General features: G+C 39.9%; 1 protein-coding gene across 1 annotated transcript; it reads right to left on the minus strand.

Moving 5' to 3' along the window:
• Window positions 1–346: 346 nt before the first annotated feature.
• Window positions 347–17,283, minus strand: LOC311137837 (vesicle-trafficking protein SEC22c-like). The gene is made up of 6 exons (XM_084172436.1): window positions 17,107–17,283; window positions 12,469–12,662; window positions 11,370–11,533; window positions 2,690–2,869; window positions 2,463–2,581; window positions 347–2,224 (listed from the first exon to the last, which is right to left on the minus strand). The coding sequence occupies exons 2-6, from the start codon at window positions 12,657–12,659 to the stop codon at window positions 1,958–1,960; spliced, it is 921 nt and encodes a 306-aa protein (XP_084028562.1). The 5' UTR covers window positions 12,660–12,662; window positions 17,107–17,283; the 3' UTR covers window positions 347–1,957.
• Window positions 17,284–19,593: the final 2,310 nt, after the last annotated feature.

Consider the following 19,593-nt stretch of genomic DNA (forward strand, 5'->3'; position numbering starts at 1 on the left):
AATACACAGAACAAAACTCATACAAAAAATTAATTCAACATATTGGTCTATCAATTACAGCAGCTTAACCTGAAGGGGTTCAGTAGTTAACATTAAACTAAATCCAAACTCATTGATCTTGGAACTAAAACTAGTGAACATTCCATTACCAGGTGCTTGAGGAACACGTTAATATCTACATATCTATCCCCAAGCTTTGTGTTCTGTGTGGATTTCACACGTTAATATCTACATATCTATCCCCAAGCTTTGTGTTCTGTGTGGATTTCACACGTTAATATCTACATATCTATCCCCAAGCTTTGTGTTCTGTGTGTAGAGTAGAGTGGGTTTGAATCTTCAATTCACAATTTGTATTAAAACTTTCAATCATAGAAAAAGCAGTAAAGAGATTCTTCCAATCACGTCTTTTCAGATCAAAAATATCTGTTCAAATAAATTATATCACAGATTATATTTCTTATTCACTAGATTACTACACACTGTAAAAATATGAAGAGGAACCTTAGACTTGAGGAGACATGAGAAATATCGCAGAGACAAGGCATCAAAATCACACATCTATAGAAGAATCTATCTTATCTATCATTTTAGGGTTACAAAATGCAACATACACTCTCACTACATTATTACGGTGTCACAAAATCTATTTTAACTATAATATATTTGTTCGTGTATTAATTATAACTTATGATATGTTTTAGATATAGAATCAAAAATGAAACAATAACCACATTGTTACCAAGCAACATAGTATTACCAACACTATAAGTATGTAGCCTTCTTGAACAACAAAATATATACATTATAGTGCCAAATAATATAATACCTTACTTGGCCCTGTAAACTATAAAACATATCAACTCCTCAATACTGACCACTATGAAGAGGAATAACAACTCCTAGTGTTGCAGGTTGTAAAACTTGAGAGGGACCTCCTTCTCGGGAAGCTTTCTGCATAATATGCCATTTAGCAGACACTTTTATCCAAAGCGACTTACAGTCATGCGTGCATACATTTTTGTGTATAGGTGGTCCCGGGGATCGAACCCACTTCCTTGGCGTTACAAGCGCCGTGCTCTACCAGCTGAGCTACAGAGGACCACATGGTAGGTTTGTACACTGCAAATTGTCCGCAAGCAGCTCAAACAGATAGTATTTTACAAAAACATATATTTTTTAGAACATTGATTACATCTTACAGATTCTTACTGTAAACACCATAGGTTACCACAAACAAAGAAAATACTTTGGTGAGACACTTGGATTCGTCAATTCTACAGACGCAAAAATATACCTTGTGTACAAGAGAAAGAAAGTACAGTACATTTCCTATTCTAGTGAGACTAGCTGCATTTAGACCCTGGAGAATCAGACTGATGGTTGATTATTACTTACTGAGCTGCAGCAGTGGTCTGTTGGACAATGAGTGTTTTTTTTTTACATCACTGATGATCTAACCTCAATTACCTCGTCAAATGTAGACCTACTGGCTGACTGGCTCTAGTCGAACATCACACGGACGTCCTTTAATAAGTCCATAGCCCGTCAGTATTACAAATTCATATAATTCAAGTGATTTGCTCAAAACTATTGTCTTCATCTGGAATTCATTTCTAAAAGAAGATTTGAGGACCATCCAACATTCCCCCTGTGGTTAGGACCCCCTCTAGTTAGGACCTCCTCTAGTTAGGACCTCCTCTAGTTAGGACCCCCTCTAGTTAGGACCTCCTCTATTCCTCCAACCTGCCTGGGACGCTACGGCAACTAAACATGGAAATAAATCAACATAAATGATCCTTATACAAACAAAACAATGATATTTTCTCTCATTAAAACAGGTCCCACCGGACATGATAGAAGACCTCTATCTGGGTCGGTTGGATCCTCTTCCTCCCCTACTGGCCTGGACTTTGCCTACAGTAGTTGCGCCACGCACTAAATGGCCCCCCCTCCCTCACACCCCGCAGTCACTGGTTCTGTCCTGTAGTTTCCTGTTGAGGGTGAGGAGGGTGACGAGGACGGCAACCGCAAGGTGGAACAGCAGCTGCCAGACATTCCTCAGCCCAAACAGGAAGCAGTTAGATACCACAACCACACTCAGCAGTACCAGGCACTTGACCCTCTTCAGAGAAGAGTGGAACAGGTATAGGTGACACTGACCAACACAGCACAGGAACGCCAGCAGAAACGCCACCACGTTCCAGATTCCTTCATAATCATCCTGTAGCAAAGAAAAGGACATCAGAACAGTGTTGGCTCCTGAATTCAGTAGATCTTTATGAGCAGAATATAAGACATTATCAGCCAAGATAAATTGGACCTGGCTAAATAGAATAGTCTACCTGGAAGGTGTCTTCTATATGGTTAACAGAATAGTCTACCTGGAAGGTGTCTTCTATATGGTTAACAGAATAGTCTACCTGGAAGGTGTCTTCTATATGGTTAACAGAATAGTCTACCTGGAAGGTGTGCTCTATGAGGTGAACTCCCCTGATGAGGTTCAGAGAAGAACACATGATGTTGAGGACCAGTGAGAGGATTCCTGGGACGGTCACCGGCTCCAACCTCTGGATCTGACCTGGAAGACCGATCCAACACAACACAGGATCAAGCAACGTCTAACTGAAGTAACAGTGCAACGTTGATCTGTGGTTAGAGGCAACGTCCTCCTCCTCCTGATTCTTACCGGATTCAGAAAATTTTTCCGCGTAGCCATTGGCAGACCCGTTGGTAAGCTCCACCTCCTCCAGGGTGAGGATCTGCAAGGGGCGTGTTTTCAGATCCTCCTGTACTTCGGCCAGAGTGACCTCCAGCGCTGGACCACCCTTCCAGTTATACTGCTGCTGCAGCCACGCTATGCTGTTGTCTATAATATAATATAATATAATATTAACCCTTCCAGTTATACTGCTGCTGCAGCCACGCTATGCTGTTGTCTATAATATAATATAATATAATATAATATTAACCCTTCCAGTTATACTGCTGCTGCAGCCACGCTATGCTGTTGTCTATAATATAATATAATATAATATTAACCCTTCCAGTTATACTGCTGCTGCAGCCACGCTATGCTGTTGTCTATAATATAATATAATATAATATTAACCCTTCCAGTTATACTGCTGCTGCAGCCACGCTATGCTGTTGTCTATAATATAATATTAACCCTTCCAGTTATACTGCTGCTGCAGCCACGCTATGCTGTTGTCTATAATATAATATAATATAATATAATATTAACCCTTCCAGTTATACTGCTGCTGCAGCCACGCTATGCTGTTGTCTATAATATAATATAATATAATATAATATAATATTAACCCTTCCAGTTATACTGCTGCTGCAGCCACGCTATGCTGTTGTCTATAATATAATATAATATAATATTAACCCTTCCAGTTATACTGCTGCTGCAGCCACGCTATGCTGTTGTCTATAATATAATATTAACCCTTCCAGTTATACTGCTGCTGCAGCCACGCTATGCTGTTGTCTATAATATAATATAATATAATATTAACCCTTCCAGTTATACTGCTGCTGCAGCCACGCTATGCTGTTGTCTATAATATAATATAATATTAACCCTTCCAGTTATACTGCTGCTGCAGCCACGCTATGCTGTTGTCTATAATATAATATAATATAATATTAACCCTTCCAGTTATACTGCTGCTGCAGCCACGCTATGCTGTTGTCTATAATATAATATAATATTAACCCTTCCAGTTATACTTCTGCTGCAGCCACGCTATGCTGTTGTCTATAATATAATATAATATAATATAATATTAACCCTTCCAGTTATACTGCTGCTGCAGCCACGCTATGCTGTTGTCTATAATATAATATAATATAATATTAACCCTTCCAGTTATACTGCTGCTGCAGCCACGCTATGCTGTTGTCTATAATATATAATATATTAACCCTTCCAGTTATACTGCTGCTGCAGCCACGCTATGCTGTTGTCTATAATATAATATAATATAATATTAACCCTTCCAGTTATACTGCTGCTGCAGCCACGCTATGCTGTTGTCTATAATATAATATAATATAATATTAACCCTTCCAGTTATACTGCTGCTGCAGCCACGCTATGCTGTTGTCTATAATATAATATAATATTAACCCTTCCAGTTATACTGCTGCTGCAGCCACGCTATGCTGTTGTCTATAATATAATATAATATTAACCCTTCCAGTTATACTGCTGCTGCAGCCACGCTATGCTGTTGTCTATAATATAATATAATATAATATTAACCCTTCCAGTTATACTGCTGCTGCAGCCACGCTATGCTGTTGTCTATAATATAATATAATATTAACCCTTCCAGTTATACTGCTGCTGCAGCCACGCTATGCTGTTGTCTATAATATAATATAATATAATATTAACCCTTCCAGTTATACTTCTGCTGCAGCCACGCTATGCTGTTGTCTATAATATAATATAATATAATATAATATTAACCCTTCCAGTTATACTGCTGCTGCAGCCACGCTATGCTGTTGTCTATAATATAATATAATATAATATTAACCCTTCCAGTTATACTGCTGCTGCAGCCACGCTATGCTGTTGTCTATAATATAATATTAACCCTTCCAGTTATACTGCTGCTGCAGCCACGCTATGCTGTTGTCTATAATATAATATAATATTAACCCTTCCAGTTATACTGCTGCTGCAGCCACGCTATGCTGTTGTCTATAATATAATATAATATATTAACCCTTCCAGTTATACTGCTGCTGCAGCCACGCTATGCTGTTGTCTATAATATAATATAATATAATATTAACCCTTCCAGTTATACTGCTGCTGCAGCCACACTATGCTGTTGTCTATAATATAATATAATATAATATTAACCCTTCCAGTTATACTGCTGCTGCAGCCACGCTATGCTGTTGTCTATAATATAATATTAACACTTCCAGTTATACTGCTGCTGCAGCCACGCTATGCTGTTGTCTATAATATAATATAATATTAACCCTTCCAGTTATACTGCTGCTGCAGCCACGTTATGCTGTTGTCTATAATATAATATAATATAATATTAACCCTTCCAGTTATACTGCTGCTGCAGCCACGCTATGCTGTTGTCTATAATATAATATAATATAATATTAACCCTTCCAGTTATACTGCTGCTGCAGCCACGCTATGCTGTTGTCTATAATATAATATAATATAATATTAACCCTTCCAGTTATACTGCTGCTGCAGCCACGCTATGCTGTTGTCTATAATATATAATATAATATTAACCCTTCCAGTTATACTGCTGCTGCAGCCACGCTATGCTGTTGTCTATAATATAATATAATATAATATAAACCCTTCCAGTTATACTGCTGCTGCAGCCACGCTATGCTGTTGTCTATAATATAATATAATATAATATTAACCCTTCCAGTTATACTGCTGCTGCAGCCACGCTATGCTGTTGTCTATAATATAATATAAACCCTTCCAGTTATACTGCTGCTGCAGCCACGCTATGCTGTTGTCTATAATATAATATAATATTAACCCTTCCAGTTATACTGCTGCTGCAGCCACGCTATGCTGTTGTCTATAATATAATATAATATAATATTAACCCTTCCAGTTATACTGCTGCTGCAGCCACGCTATGCTGTTGTCTATAATATAATATAATATAATATTAACCCTTCCAGTTATACTGCTGCTGCAGCCACGCTATGCTGTTGTCTATAATATAATATAATATTAACCCTTCCAGTTATACTGCTGCTGCAGCCACGCTATGCTGTTGTCTATAATATAATATAATATAATATTAACCCTTCCAGTTATACTGCTGCTGCAGCCACGCTATGCTGTTGTCTATAATATAATATAATATTAACCCTTCCAGTTATACTGCTGCTGCAGCCACGCTATGCTGTTGTCTATAATATAATATAATATTAACCCTTCCAGTTATACTTCTGCTGCAGCCACGCTATGCTGTTGTCTATAATATAATATAATATAATATAAACCCTTCCAGTTATACTGCTGCTGCAGCCACGCTATGCTGTTGTCTATAATATAATATAATATTAACCCTTCCAGTTATACTGCTGCTGCAGCCACGCTATGCTGTTGTCTATAATATAATATTAACCCTTCCAGTTATACTGCTGCTGCAGCCACGCTATGCTGTTGTCTATAATATAATATAATATTAACCCTTCCAGTTATACTGCTGCTGCAGCCACGCTATGCTGTTGTCTATAATATAATATAATATATTAACCCTTCCAGTTATACTGCTGCTGCAGCCACGCTATGCTGTTGTCTATAATATAATATAATATAATATTAACCCTTCCAGTTATACTGCTGCTGCAGCCACGCTATGCTGTTGTCTATAATATAATATAATATAATATAATATTAACCCTTCCAGTTATACTGCTGCTGCAGCCACGCTATGCTGTTGTCTGTAATATAATATTAACCCTTCCAGTTATACTGCTGCTGCAGCCACGCTATGCTGTTGTCTATAATATAATATAATATTAACCCTTCCAGTTATACTGCTGCTGCAGCCACGCTATACTGTTGTCTATAATATAATATAATATAATATTAACCCTTCCAGTTATACTGCTGCTGCAGCCACGCTATGCTGTTGTCTATAATATAATATAATATTAACCCTTCCAGTTATACTGCTGCTGCAGCCACGCTATGCTGTTGTCTATAATATAATATAATATAATATTAACCCTTCCAGTTATACTGCTGCTGCAGCCACGCTATGCTGTTGTCTATAATATAATATAATATAATATAATATTAACCCTTCCAGTTATACTGCTGCTGCAGCCACGCTATGCTGTTGTCTATAATATAATATAATATAAACCCTTCCAGTTATACTGCTGATGCAGCCACGCTATGCTGTTGTCTATAATATAATATAATATAATATTAACCCTTCCAGTTATACTGCTGCTGCAGCCACGCTATGCTGTTGTCTATAATATAATATAATATAATATTAACCCTTCCAGTTATACTGCTGCTGCAGCCATGCTATGCTGTTGTCTATAATATAATATAATATAATATTAACCCTTCCAGTTATACTGCTGCTGCAGCCACGCTATGCTGTTGTCTATAATATAATATAATATTAACCCTTCCAGTTATACTGCTGCTGCAGCCACGCTATGCTGTTGTCTATAATATAATATAATATAATATTAACCCTTCCAGTTATACTGCTGCTGCAGCCACGCTATGCTGTTGTCTATAATATAATATAATATTAACCCTTCCAGTTATACTGCTGCTGCAGCCACGCTATGCTGTTGTCTATAATATAATATAATATAATATTAACCCTTCCAGTTATACTGCTGCTGCAGCCACGCTATGCTGTTGTCTATAATATAATATAATATAACATAATATTAACCCTTCCAGTTATACTGCTGCTGCAGCCACGCTATGCTGTTGTCTATAATATAATATAATATAATCCCTTCCAGTTATACTGCTGCTGCAGCCACGCTATGCTGTTGTCTATAATATAATATAATATAATATTAACCCTTCCAGTTATACTGCTGCTGCAGCCACGCTATGCTGTTGTCTATAATATAATATAATATAATATTAACCCTTCCAGTTATACTGCTGCTGCAGCCACGCTATGCTGTTGTCTATAATATAATATAATATAATATAATATTAACCCTTCCAGTTATACTGCTGCTGCAGCCACGCTATGCTGTTGTCTATAATATAATATAATATAATATTAACCCTTCCAGTTATACTGCTGCTGCAGCCACGCTATGCTGTTGTCTATAATATAATATAATATAATATTAACCCTTCCAGTTATACTGCTGATGCAGCCACGCTATGCTGTTGTCTATAATATAATATAATATTAACCCTTCCAGTTATACTGCTGCTGCAGCCACGCTATGCTGTTGCCTATAATATAATATAATATTAACCCTTCCAGTTATACTGCTGCTGCAGCCACGCTATGCTGTTGTCTATAATATAATATAATATTAACCCTTCCAGTTATACTGCTGCTGCAGCCACGCTATGCTGTTGTCTATAATATAATATAATATAATATTAACCCTTCCAGTTATACTGCTGCTGCAGCCACACTATGCTGTTGTCTATAATATAATATAATATAAACCCTTCCAGTTATACTGCTGCTGCAGCCACGCTATGCTGTTGTCTATAATATAATATAATATTAACCCTTCCAGTTATACTGCTGCTGCAGCCACGCTATGCTGTTGTCTATAATATAATATAATATTAACCCTTCCAGTTATACTGCTGCTGCAGCCATGCTATGCTGTTGTCTATAATATAATATAATATAATATTAACCCTTCCAGTTATACTCCTGCTGCAGCCACGCTATGCTGTTGTCTATAATATAATATAATATAATATTAACCCTTCCAGTTATACTGCTGCTGCAGCCACGCTATGCTGTTGTCTATAATATAATATAATATAATATAATATTAACCCTTCCAGTTATACTGCTGCTGCAGCCACGCTATGCTGTTGTCTATAATATAATATAATATTAACCCTTCCAGTTATACTGCTGCTGCAGCCACGCTATGCTGTTGTCTATAATATAATATAATATAATATATTAACCCTTCCAGTTATACTGCTGCTGCAGCCACGCTATGCTGTTGTCTATAATATAATATAATATAATATTAACCCTTCCAGTTATACTGCTGCTGCAGCCACGCTATGCTGTTGTCTATAATATAATATAATATAATATTAACCCTTCCAGTTATACTGCTGCTGCAGCCACGCTATGCTGTTGTCTATAATATAATATAATATTAACCCTTCCAGTTATACTGCTGCTGCAGCCACGCTATGCTGTTGTCTATAATATAATATAATATTAACCCTTCCAGTTATACTGCTGCTGCAGCCACGCTATGCTGTTGTCTATAATATAATATAATATTAACCCTTCCAGTTATACTGCTGCTGCAGCCACGCTATGCTGTTGTCTATAATATAATATAATATTAACCCTTCCAGTTATACTGCTGCTGCAGCCACGCTATGCTGTTGTCTATAATATAATATAATATAATATTAACCCTTCCAGTTATACTCCTGCTGCAGCCACGCTATGCTGTTATCTATAATATAATATAATATAATATAATATTAACCCTTCCAGTTATACTGCTACTGCAGCCACGCTATGCTGTTGTCTATAATATAATATAATATTAACCCTTCCAGTTATACTGCTGCTGCAGCCACGCTATGCTGTTGTCTATAATATAATATAATATAATATAATATTAACCCTTCCAGTTATACTGCTGCTGCAGCCACGCTATGCTGTTGTCTATAATATAATATTAACCCTTCCAGTTATACTGCTGCTGCAGCCACGCTATGCTGTTGTCTATAATATAATATAATATAATATTAACCCTTCCAGTTATACTGCTGCTGCAGCCACGCTATGCTGTTGTCTATAATATAATATAATATAATATAATATTAACCCTTCCAGTTATACTGCTGCTGCAGCCACGCTATGCTGTTGTCTATAATATAATATAATATAATATTAACCCTTCCAGTTATACTGCTGCTGCAGCCACGCTGTTGTCTATAATATAATATAATATTAACCCTTCCAGTTATACTGCTGCTGCAGCCACGCTATGCTGTTGTCTATAATATAATATAATATTAACCCTTCCAGTTATACTGCTGCTGCAGCCACGCTATGCTGTTGTCTATAATATAATATAATATAATATTAACCCTTCCAGTTATACTGCTGCTGCAGCCACGCTATGCTGTTGTCTATAATATAATATAATATAATATAATATTAACCCTTCCAGTTATACTGCTGCTGCAGCCACGCTATGCTGTTGTCTATAATATAATATAATATTAACCCTTCCAGTTATACTGCTGCTGCAGCCACGCTATGCTGTTGTCTATAATATAATATAATATATAATATAATATTAACCCTTCCAGTTATACTGCTGCTGCAGCCACTCTATGCTGTTGTCTATAATATAATATAATATAATATTAACCCTTCCAGTTATACTGCTGCTGCAGCCACGCTATGCTGTTGTCTATAATATAATATAATATAATATAATATAATATTAACCCTTCCAGTTATACTGCTGCTGCAGCCACGGTATCCTGTTATCTAATAACCATCAATCACACGATGGTTGTCGTGGTCATGTCGTATGTTATTGTATGTAGTTAAGTATCAGTGACTATTGGTTGTCGTATGTTATTAAGTATCTGGACTCCTGACTACATGACTGCCTCATGGGATCTGTCATGGTTTTAGAACACCAGAGACACGTTCATATTTTGATGACCTACAGATGACCTCATCTGTTCAATACATTTTGATGACCTACAGATGACCTCATCTGTTCAATACATTTTGATGACCTACAGATGACCTCATCTGTTCAATACATTTTGATGACCTACAGATGACCTCATCTGTTCAATACATTTTGATGACATACAGATGACCTCATCTGTTCAATACATTTTGATGTCCTCATCTGTTCAATACATTTTGATGACCTACAGATGACCTCATCTGTTCAATACATTTTGATGACCTACAGATGACCTCATCTGTTCAATACATTTTGATGAACTACAGATGACCTCATCTGTTCAATACATTTTGATGACCTACAGATGACCTCATCTGTTCAATACATTTTGATGACCTACAGATGACCTCATCTGTTCAATACATTTTGATGAACTACAGATGACCTCATCTGTTCAATACATCATAAAATGCTGGCTCTAGGCCAGGGGTAGGCAACACTGGTTTTTGATTTATCCGACCTGGAAGACCAGGTGTGTTGAATTTAGGCAATCACTGAACTGATCAATCAGCTTAGTTGGTCAGGTGTGGTGCCTAGTTGGAACAATATCCTGCAGTACCTGCGGCACTCCAGGAACAGGGTTGCCTACCCCTGCTCTACGCCATCACCTCCACCCTTCTCCTTCTGCTACTCAACCCTCCACCTCCTTTACCTCCACCCATCCCCTCTCACGCCTCTCCTTCCTCCTCCACCCCTCCTCGTCTCCTTCACCCACCCCTCCTCTCTTCACCCACCCCTCTCTCCCTCCTTCCTCTACTCCCTCCACCCCTCTCCCTTCACCCCTACTCCCTCCCCTCCCCCCAGCCCCACTCCTCTCTCCGTCCCCTCCTCTCTCCCTCATACCCCTCCCCTCCTCTCTCCCTCATAACCCTCCCCTTCACTTCCACCCCTCTCCTACACACCGAACTCCAGGAAGGGGTAAGGCCTGGCTGCCAGGGCAACCTTGGCGCTGTCCATATGTGCTGTGAAGTCCCAGCGCAGGTCCTCTAGGAAACAGAAGGCCATGGCTGCAGGGAGGCTGGCGTCACACACGCTCATGTAGGATACGCCCTCACTGGAGAGGAAACTAGAGGAGAGGGAGGTGGAAAGGAGGAGGGGGGTTTAAGTAAACAAACAGCCCACAGCAAGACGTACAACCCTTCACAGAACAGCGCAAACTGGCACGCAGCAGGACAGTTTCTGGCTCCTTTCAAAATGTTGATACTGGTTTCTGATCTGTTCAACCAATTCTGTCTAACGTCAACTCAAATGATCCCTGTTATTCTGTACAGGCTTCCTTCTTTTCACTCTGTCATTTAGGTTAGTATTGTGGAGTAACTACAATGTTGTTGATCCATCCTCAGTTTTCTCCTATCACAGCCATTCAACTCTTAACTGTTTTAAAGTCACCATTGGCCTCATGGTGAAATCCCTGAGCGGTTTCCTTTCTCACCAGCAACTGAGTTAGGAAGGAAGCTTGTATCTCTGTAGTGACTGGGGGTATTGATACACCATCCAAAGTGTAATTAATAACTTCACCATGCTCAAAGGGATATTCAATGTCTGCTTTTTATTTTTTTACATCTACCAATAGATCCCCTTCTTTGCAAGGCATTGGAAAACCTCCCTGGTATTTGTGGTTGAATCTGTGTTTGAAATTCACTGCTCGACTGAGGGACCTTACAAATAACGGTATGTGTGGTACAAAGGTGAGGTAGTCATTCAAAAGTCATGTTAAACACTATTATTGCACACAAAGTGAGTCCATGCAACTTATTCTGGGACTTGTTAAGCACATCACTCCTCCTAAACTTACTTAAGGTTGCCATAACAAAGGGGTTGAATACTTTTTCATTCAAGACATTTCAGCTTTGAATTAATTGCTAAAAAAATTGATAATTCAGGCTGTAACAACAAAATGTGGAAAAAGTTAAAGGGGTGTGAATACTTTCTGAAGTGTCCTTACTATATACACACAACTCAGGTATAGTATATACTATACATAATATCTATCTATCTTACTATATATTGAGGTCATGGCCCTTGACCGCCCCTCTGTCGGGGAACAGGCTGAGGGTCTTGGAGATGGTCCGTAGCTGCTGCTTCTTCTCCTGCAGCTCTGGGTTGTGTTGGAAGTCAGTGGAGGCTGAGAGGGGCAGACCATCCCTGACCCGCACCACCAGGGCAAACAGGATCAGAGACATGGTCCACATAGCCTGCAACCACAAAACACAGGAAACATTTAACACAGCGCAATACAAAATACAACACAACAGAGGACAGGACATGACATGACAGGACAGGACAGGAGACTCAGAGAATCAATACAACTGAGTCACATCTGGTATAAGTCAGTACCGCAGTCAGGGGTGTATTCATTAGGAACCAAACGCAAGCAAACGGAACTAAAGAGGGAGGGACTTACATAAATCTGTCCAATAGAAATGAGGTTCTATTATGCCCCAGTTGTCAGTCACTAGGTGGTGCATCAGCTCAGTGGTAGCAGGCTAACAGTTAGCTAGCTAGTGTAATACATGGCAGAATGATGGCAAATGCATCTACAATCTCTAGATGATGGTTTCAAACATTACGAATCCTGTTTAACAATTCTTACAAGGTGATGCTGATGAGTAAGGCAAGGGGTCTCTGCCCCCTTTTGAACTCATTTGTGCATTTTTTAAACACCCGTAACTGCCATTTCTTGTGATCTAGAGTCTTAAAACTATCAAGTAAAACATGTAAATAAACATGATTTAGGGAAAACCCTGTAATATTTCCTTGTTACCCTAACTTAGCTAGCTAACAGTAGGGACGTCAAAGGTTCAGTATAATTACATCAACGTTCCAAATCGCTGGTAGTACGTTCGAGATTTCTACGACCTGAAGCAAGCACACAATGCATACCTGCCGAGCTTGTGCACGTGTTTTAGGCTAGGGCGGTATCCAGATTTTCGTATCTCGGGATTTACGCCCCCAAAAATTCACCAAAAAAGCCCACTGAGCATCTTTTACCAGAATGCTAACAAAATTAGCACAAGTACAAGCGAATGTCCATGGAGGCTGCTAGCTAAATATGCTAAAGACCGCAAACGGGAAAAAATATATAATTGCAAAGATAGGCTGTCCAGCTCATACAGTTCTACATATGTAGGTAGGAGCTACCGAATGGCATGTTGGGTAAGTTTGGACATTTACAAGTCACATGAAGGTGCTGGCCCTGGGACAGCATGTCTACACCCGGTGTCTGGAGTCGCTAGGGCAACAGGTCTGCCTGCTCTGAGAAGATAGGGGAGGAGCCTAGGGAGTCGCTAGGGCAACAGGTCTGCCTGCTCTGAGAAGATAGGGGAGGAGCCTAGGGAGTCGCTAGGGCAACAGGTCTGCCTGCTCTGAGAAGATAGGGGAGGAGCCTAGGGAGTCGCTAGGGCAACAGGTCTGCCTGCTCTGAGAAGATAGGAGAAACAACAAGGAAATCAAGATATCATCCGAAGGGCTTCGACTTCTCAAACACAACGATGCCCAGTCACCTTATTAATTCAGCCACTCACTAGAAAGTTCCATTTAGGGGTTGCAGAATGCTTTGTTTTTCACGCAGGAAAAAATAAGTATCTTGCTGCGTTTTGTAAATGCAGATCTAAATATGGTTCTTATTGTCATTTCTGCTTCAGACTAATTCTGTGCTTCAGTAGCACTTCTCCACTCTGAGAATTCAGGAACTGCCTCTAACTGATCTGTAGCTTTTTTCCTCAGGTACTTTTCTCAGTGTAGACAGTCTACTTTTCTCCATCAAATTCAAGATTAATTTGAGGCAAAACATTAGGAAATGTAGCTGGCTACATTATTTCTATGATAAACAGAAATATGTTGGCTATGCATAGTTTTAGCAGAAAATACCTTGCTTTTTAATTGTACGCCCATTTAGCCTACTTGCCTACTTGTGTGGCTGCCTAGTTGGTTAGCTTTAGCTACCTGTAGATTCATGCAGGGTAGTAATGTTATGAGTTGGGATTATGGTTCATTGTTTAGCTAGCTAGGTCTTTTTTTGTTGTTGGTACTTTCACACCTTTTTCTCCCCAATTTCGTGATATCCAATTGGTAGTTACAGTCTTGTCCTATCGCTGCAACTCCCCTACGGACTCGGGAAAGGCATAGGTCGAGAGCAATGCGTCCTCCGAAACACGACCCTGCCAAGCCGCATTGCTTCTTGACACACTGCTCGCTAAACCCAGAAGCTAACCGCACCAATGTGTCAGAGGAAACACCGTCCAGCTGGCGACCGACCATAGTCAGTTTGCAGGCGCCCGGTCCGGCACAAGGAGTCGCTAGAGCGCGATGGGACTTTGAAATTCCGGCCGGCCAAACCCTCCCCTAAACTGGACGACGCTGGGCCAAATGTGCGCCGCCTCATGGGTCTCCCGGTCACGGCCAGCTGTGACACAGCCTGGGATCGAACCCGGGTCTGTAGTGACACTTCAAGCACTGCGATGCAGTCCTGCTGCTGGGTTGTTGCCCTCCTACGGCCTCCTCCACGTCTCCTGATGTACTGGCCTGTCTCCTGGTAGCGCCTCCATGCTCTGGACACTACACTGACAGACACAGCAAACCTTCTTGCCACAGCTCGCATTGATGTGCCATCCTGGATGAGATGCACTACCTGAGCCACTTGTGTGGGTTGTAGACTCCATCTCATGCTACCACTAGAGTGAAAGCACCGCCAGCATTCAAAAAGTGACCAAAACATCAGCCAGGAAGCATAGGAACTGAGAAGTGGTCTGTGGTCACCACCTGCAAAACCAGTCCTTTATTGGGGGTGTCTTGCTAATTGCCTATAATTTCCACCTGTTGTCTATTCCATTTGCACAACAGCATGTGAAATGTATTGTCAATCAGTGTTGCTTCCTAAGTGGACAGTTTGATTTCACAGAAGTGTGATTGACTTGGAGTTACATTGTGTTGTTTAAGTGTTCCCTTTATTTTTTTGAGCAGTGTATATCACCAGTAGTGATTCCAGTCTTCCCGTTATCATTGTCAGAGTGGACACATTGTTTGCAGAGTGCACAACCTATGCTACACTTGTGAGAAACAAGTTTTGATTTATTTAATTCCATTTACGAGTGTTGTCAATTTAGTCATTGTCTTTTGTTTGGAGCGCTCCTGTCAATGTTGAGTAAGGACGCGCACGCATAGAAGTAGGCCTATAGGCTACCTGGCCTGATTATTCATAGAAGTAGGCCTATAGACTACCTGGCCTGATTATTCATAGAAGTAGGTCTATAGTCTACCTGGCCTGCGCTCAAATGTAGGCATATAAATGTGCCCATTTGGGGATCTGATAGTATTTCTGATTGGCTTAACGCACCACCACTAAATGACCTGTGCAGCTTTTCAAAGTAATGTTTTCTTCACCTCAAACAGCAAGCAAACAAAGTCAGTTTTTACATCCATTGAGAATTACAATAGTTCCTCAATGTATTTTTTTTAAAAATATTTCCAGCTCTCTCTCTTTCGATAACAACTCAGCGTGAAAGGGAAAAATGTCATGCTCTGATCCACTAGAAATTTCATAAAATAGGCCTACCTGATTACTTCTTATCCGTGCTTGACTTGGACTGAAATAGGTTCCTGTCCTCATTTTGGGTGCTGGTTCTGTTTACATGTAGGTGCAGGAGCTCCACAATACTTTTGAGCTCTAATTCTATAAGAGGAACAGGAGCTAATATTCTATAAGAGGAACAGGAGCTAATATTCTATAAGAGGAACAGGAGCTCAAGCAGTAGAACATTTGAGGTGCCGGTACTCAGCTCCGGTGTGCTCCTACCCAAGTCAAGCACTGCTTCTTATCCCTTGAGCAAACTCAAATGGCCTACAGCTGTGTCTGTTCTGAGCTCACTGGCGCAGGAAACTCTGAGGGCCCAGAATCTTTTATACAATGTTGCAAGTTCCTTGCAGACAGGCCATGCATAGCCAATGTGATTTATAAGACATTTATTTTTATTAGGATATTTTCTACCTGCAGGCTGCAATGTTTTTATTTGTTGGCTTTATGTAGGCTATTTTTACATAGTTGGCAATGGAAGTTACTTTTTAGGTTTGTATCATTTTCCTTTAGATTTGGATAAACTTTGACAATGATTTTGAGATATGAAGACATAAATTAAACTGTTTCACGAAAATGTGCATATGAAAACCATAACTGGCAAGCAGATCGGTAGAAATGGTAAGATAAATTGGCATTCCACATGAGAAAGGTTAAAATATAATTGTATTCAACATTCTGGCTTGTAGAGGTCGTCAGAGGAAACTTTCCTGATCCAAACGCTCATTTATGCCCGACGTTGAATCCAATGCAATTCAACGTCAGGTGGAGGTTAGCCCTGCCTGCAATTCAACTCCAGACTAAGGTTAGCCCTGCCTGCTAACCGATGGCTACAGTAGATAGCTGAATGCACGTTTCTTACCACACCAAGTGAAATAGGAGTCTAAAAGTAGCAATGTGTTCAGCAGCAAGCCTGACTTTAGTCACAGTGAGTGACTTTAGATGCATAATTATCTTACGAATGCATATCACAAATAAGCCCACTGTGGCGAACATCCACATTGCTTCCTGCAGAGGTTGGCTGGCTAACGACGTTAGCAGCTATCTATTTACTATGTTCACCTTACCTTAACATTCTTCGGTTCATTTTGCTTAGCTCACATTGTTGTGATACAACATGTGAATGAAAGTAGACCCTTTAGTTATGTTTGTCAATTTACTGCACATTGACATATAATTTAAAGTAGACTGTTGCCCAATACTTTGAAAGACCAACTAGCTTTCTTAATATTTCGCTAAGAATTGTGGGAGAAGATGAAAACAAATCTCTTTCCGGGTTCCGCGATTTTTTTTTTTTTTTAAAGAAACAGTAGCTTAATAAACTTCACGGTTAGGGTTGGGACGTCCTGTCCTGTCCTGTCCTGTCCTGTCCCTCACCTCACCTCACCTCACCTCACCTCACCTCACCTCACCTCACCTTCCCTTCCCTTCCCTTCCCTTCCCTTCCCTTCCCTTCCCTTCCCTTCCCTTCCCTTCCCTTCCCTTCCATCACCTTAACCCAGTTTCCCAAACTCGGTCCTGTTGCTTGAAATGAGATGGTCCTTCTCCACTCGCCCGTAGACCCGGCGCCAGAACGATGCAGTTGGACGGCCTTTGATTTGCATAGGCGGGCACCTTTTTTCACCGGACTTCCTATGTTTGCACGCGCTTGCGCGTTCACATTTTCTAAACGGCTGTATTAGTGAAGACCATAGGCAGCTGTTTGGGGAAGCTTACAGTGTATCCTACCGTTTCTACTAATCTGCGTGCCAGTTAGGATTATTTTTATATGCGCATTTTCGTGGAACAGATTCATTTCAATGATAACCTTTTCGTTTCTCAAAATCATTGTCACGTTGTCAATCATAAAAATCAGAAGAAAAATTATAAAAATCTAAAAGTAAAAATGTAACTATGGCAAGAGCACTAGCCTCTGCCATAGGGACACATTGATATAAGGTGATCCATTGGCGGATAAAGAAATGAGAGCGTAGAACTCAGAGATGCAGCAGTAGGCCTACAACTTCCATCATCAACTAAGTCAAATGCAAAGGCCTAAAGCCGACGAATAATGTTTTAAATAAAATATCAGGTGAAAATTCCGGTTCTTACAATCACATGAATCTCTCTACTCCGCCTGTCTGCCTCCCATTCTGTCTTGACTTGAACTATTGCTGTAACAAAGCATCCTTAGTCTGGTCAGAAGCTGTCGCTAGCGAACTTGCAACATTGTATCGACTAGCCTATTTCAGGCCCTCCGTTTCTGGTTTTTATGACGTTTCCACTGGATATATGGGATCATCAGATCATGATATTTTACTCTCTCTCTCACCGACACTTGGTGAATATCGAGGCCGGGAGTGTCGGAACGATTTTTCAAATACTGAGGAACTATCATTCGCAATGGACGTACATTTTTTAAAACAAATACTTCCTTGACTTGTGTGAGGCAAAGAAAAATGGAGTGGTGTAGCCTACGTGGTGAGTTAAGACAATCAGAAATCAGCCAAATGGCCACTTTCCTACATATGCATGTGTAACCGGTGCAGCTGTAGCTCTGCAGTGTGTGATTGATTGGGACATCTTAACAACACCATCCACTTATGAGTAAACTCTAAATATAAAACATTATTCATTAACAAAACACTGTGACTCTGTGCTTAAAGGAATCAAACTTTTCTGAAGACGATAGAAAAAGCGAGCCTACCTCTCATAGTGCATCGAAATGATTTGAGCAGGACAAAACGTAAGGACACACTCCCCTATTCCCAGGATGCAGTCATGCATAATAACACATCAACATGCTATATTAATATATGAACCTGGTGAAATTCACAAAGTACTTTAACAACTGTTACACATGCATTCTGTAGAGAGACGCACCATATCTTCGCCACACCCACCTCACTTTCTTCTTGATGCAACATTTTAAATTATACTCAGGACACATTATCTTCACATATTTTAGACGCTTTTCACTGACAGCCGCAATTCAATCAGCTAGACTATTGCCATGCACACTACCCAAATTGCGGGCTTCCCAAACATTTTTACATTTTAGTCATTTAGCAGACGCTCTTATCCAGAGCGACTTACAGTTAGTGCATACATTATTATTATTTGTATGTTATTTTTTCTATAATTTTTCGTTGTTTTGTTCTTTATTTTTATTTATTTTTTATATATATATTTTTATATTTTTCATACTGGCCCCCCGTGGGAATCGAACCCACAACCCTGGCGTTGCAAACACCATGCTCTACCAACTGAGCTACATCCCTAGTGATTTGAACAATCCACAGCAAAACATGTTAAAATAAGTTAATGATCCTCTGTGGCTAAGTCATGCTCTGTCAGTGTTGGTGTGGATGCGTGGAGAGGAGTCAGACGCAGGACGCATAAGCTAAGTCGAACAGGACTTTACTAGATGCACAACCAGTACAAAATAAAGTGCCTCTAACGAGGAGGCAAAACGACAACGCAACACAGTGCGTATTAAAACAATGCCAGAGAACTGCACCGGATACCACCAACAGACAGGAACTAAAATAACACACAACTAACGAACACAACCA

This window comes from Coregonus lavaretus (assembly GCF_964263955.1).
Source record: "Coregonus lavaretus genome assembly, chromosome: 2".
Taxonomy (NCBI): domain Eukaryota; kingdom Metazoa; phylum Chordata; class Actinopteri; order Salmoniformes; family Salmonidae; genus Coregonus; species Coregonus lavaretus.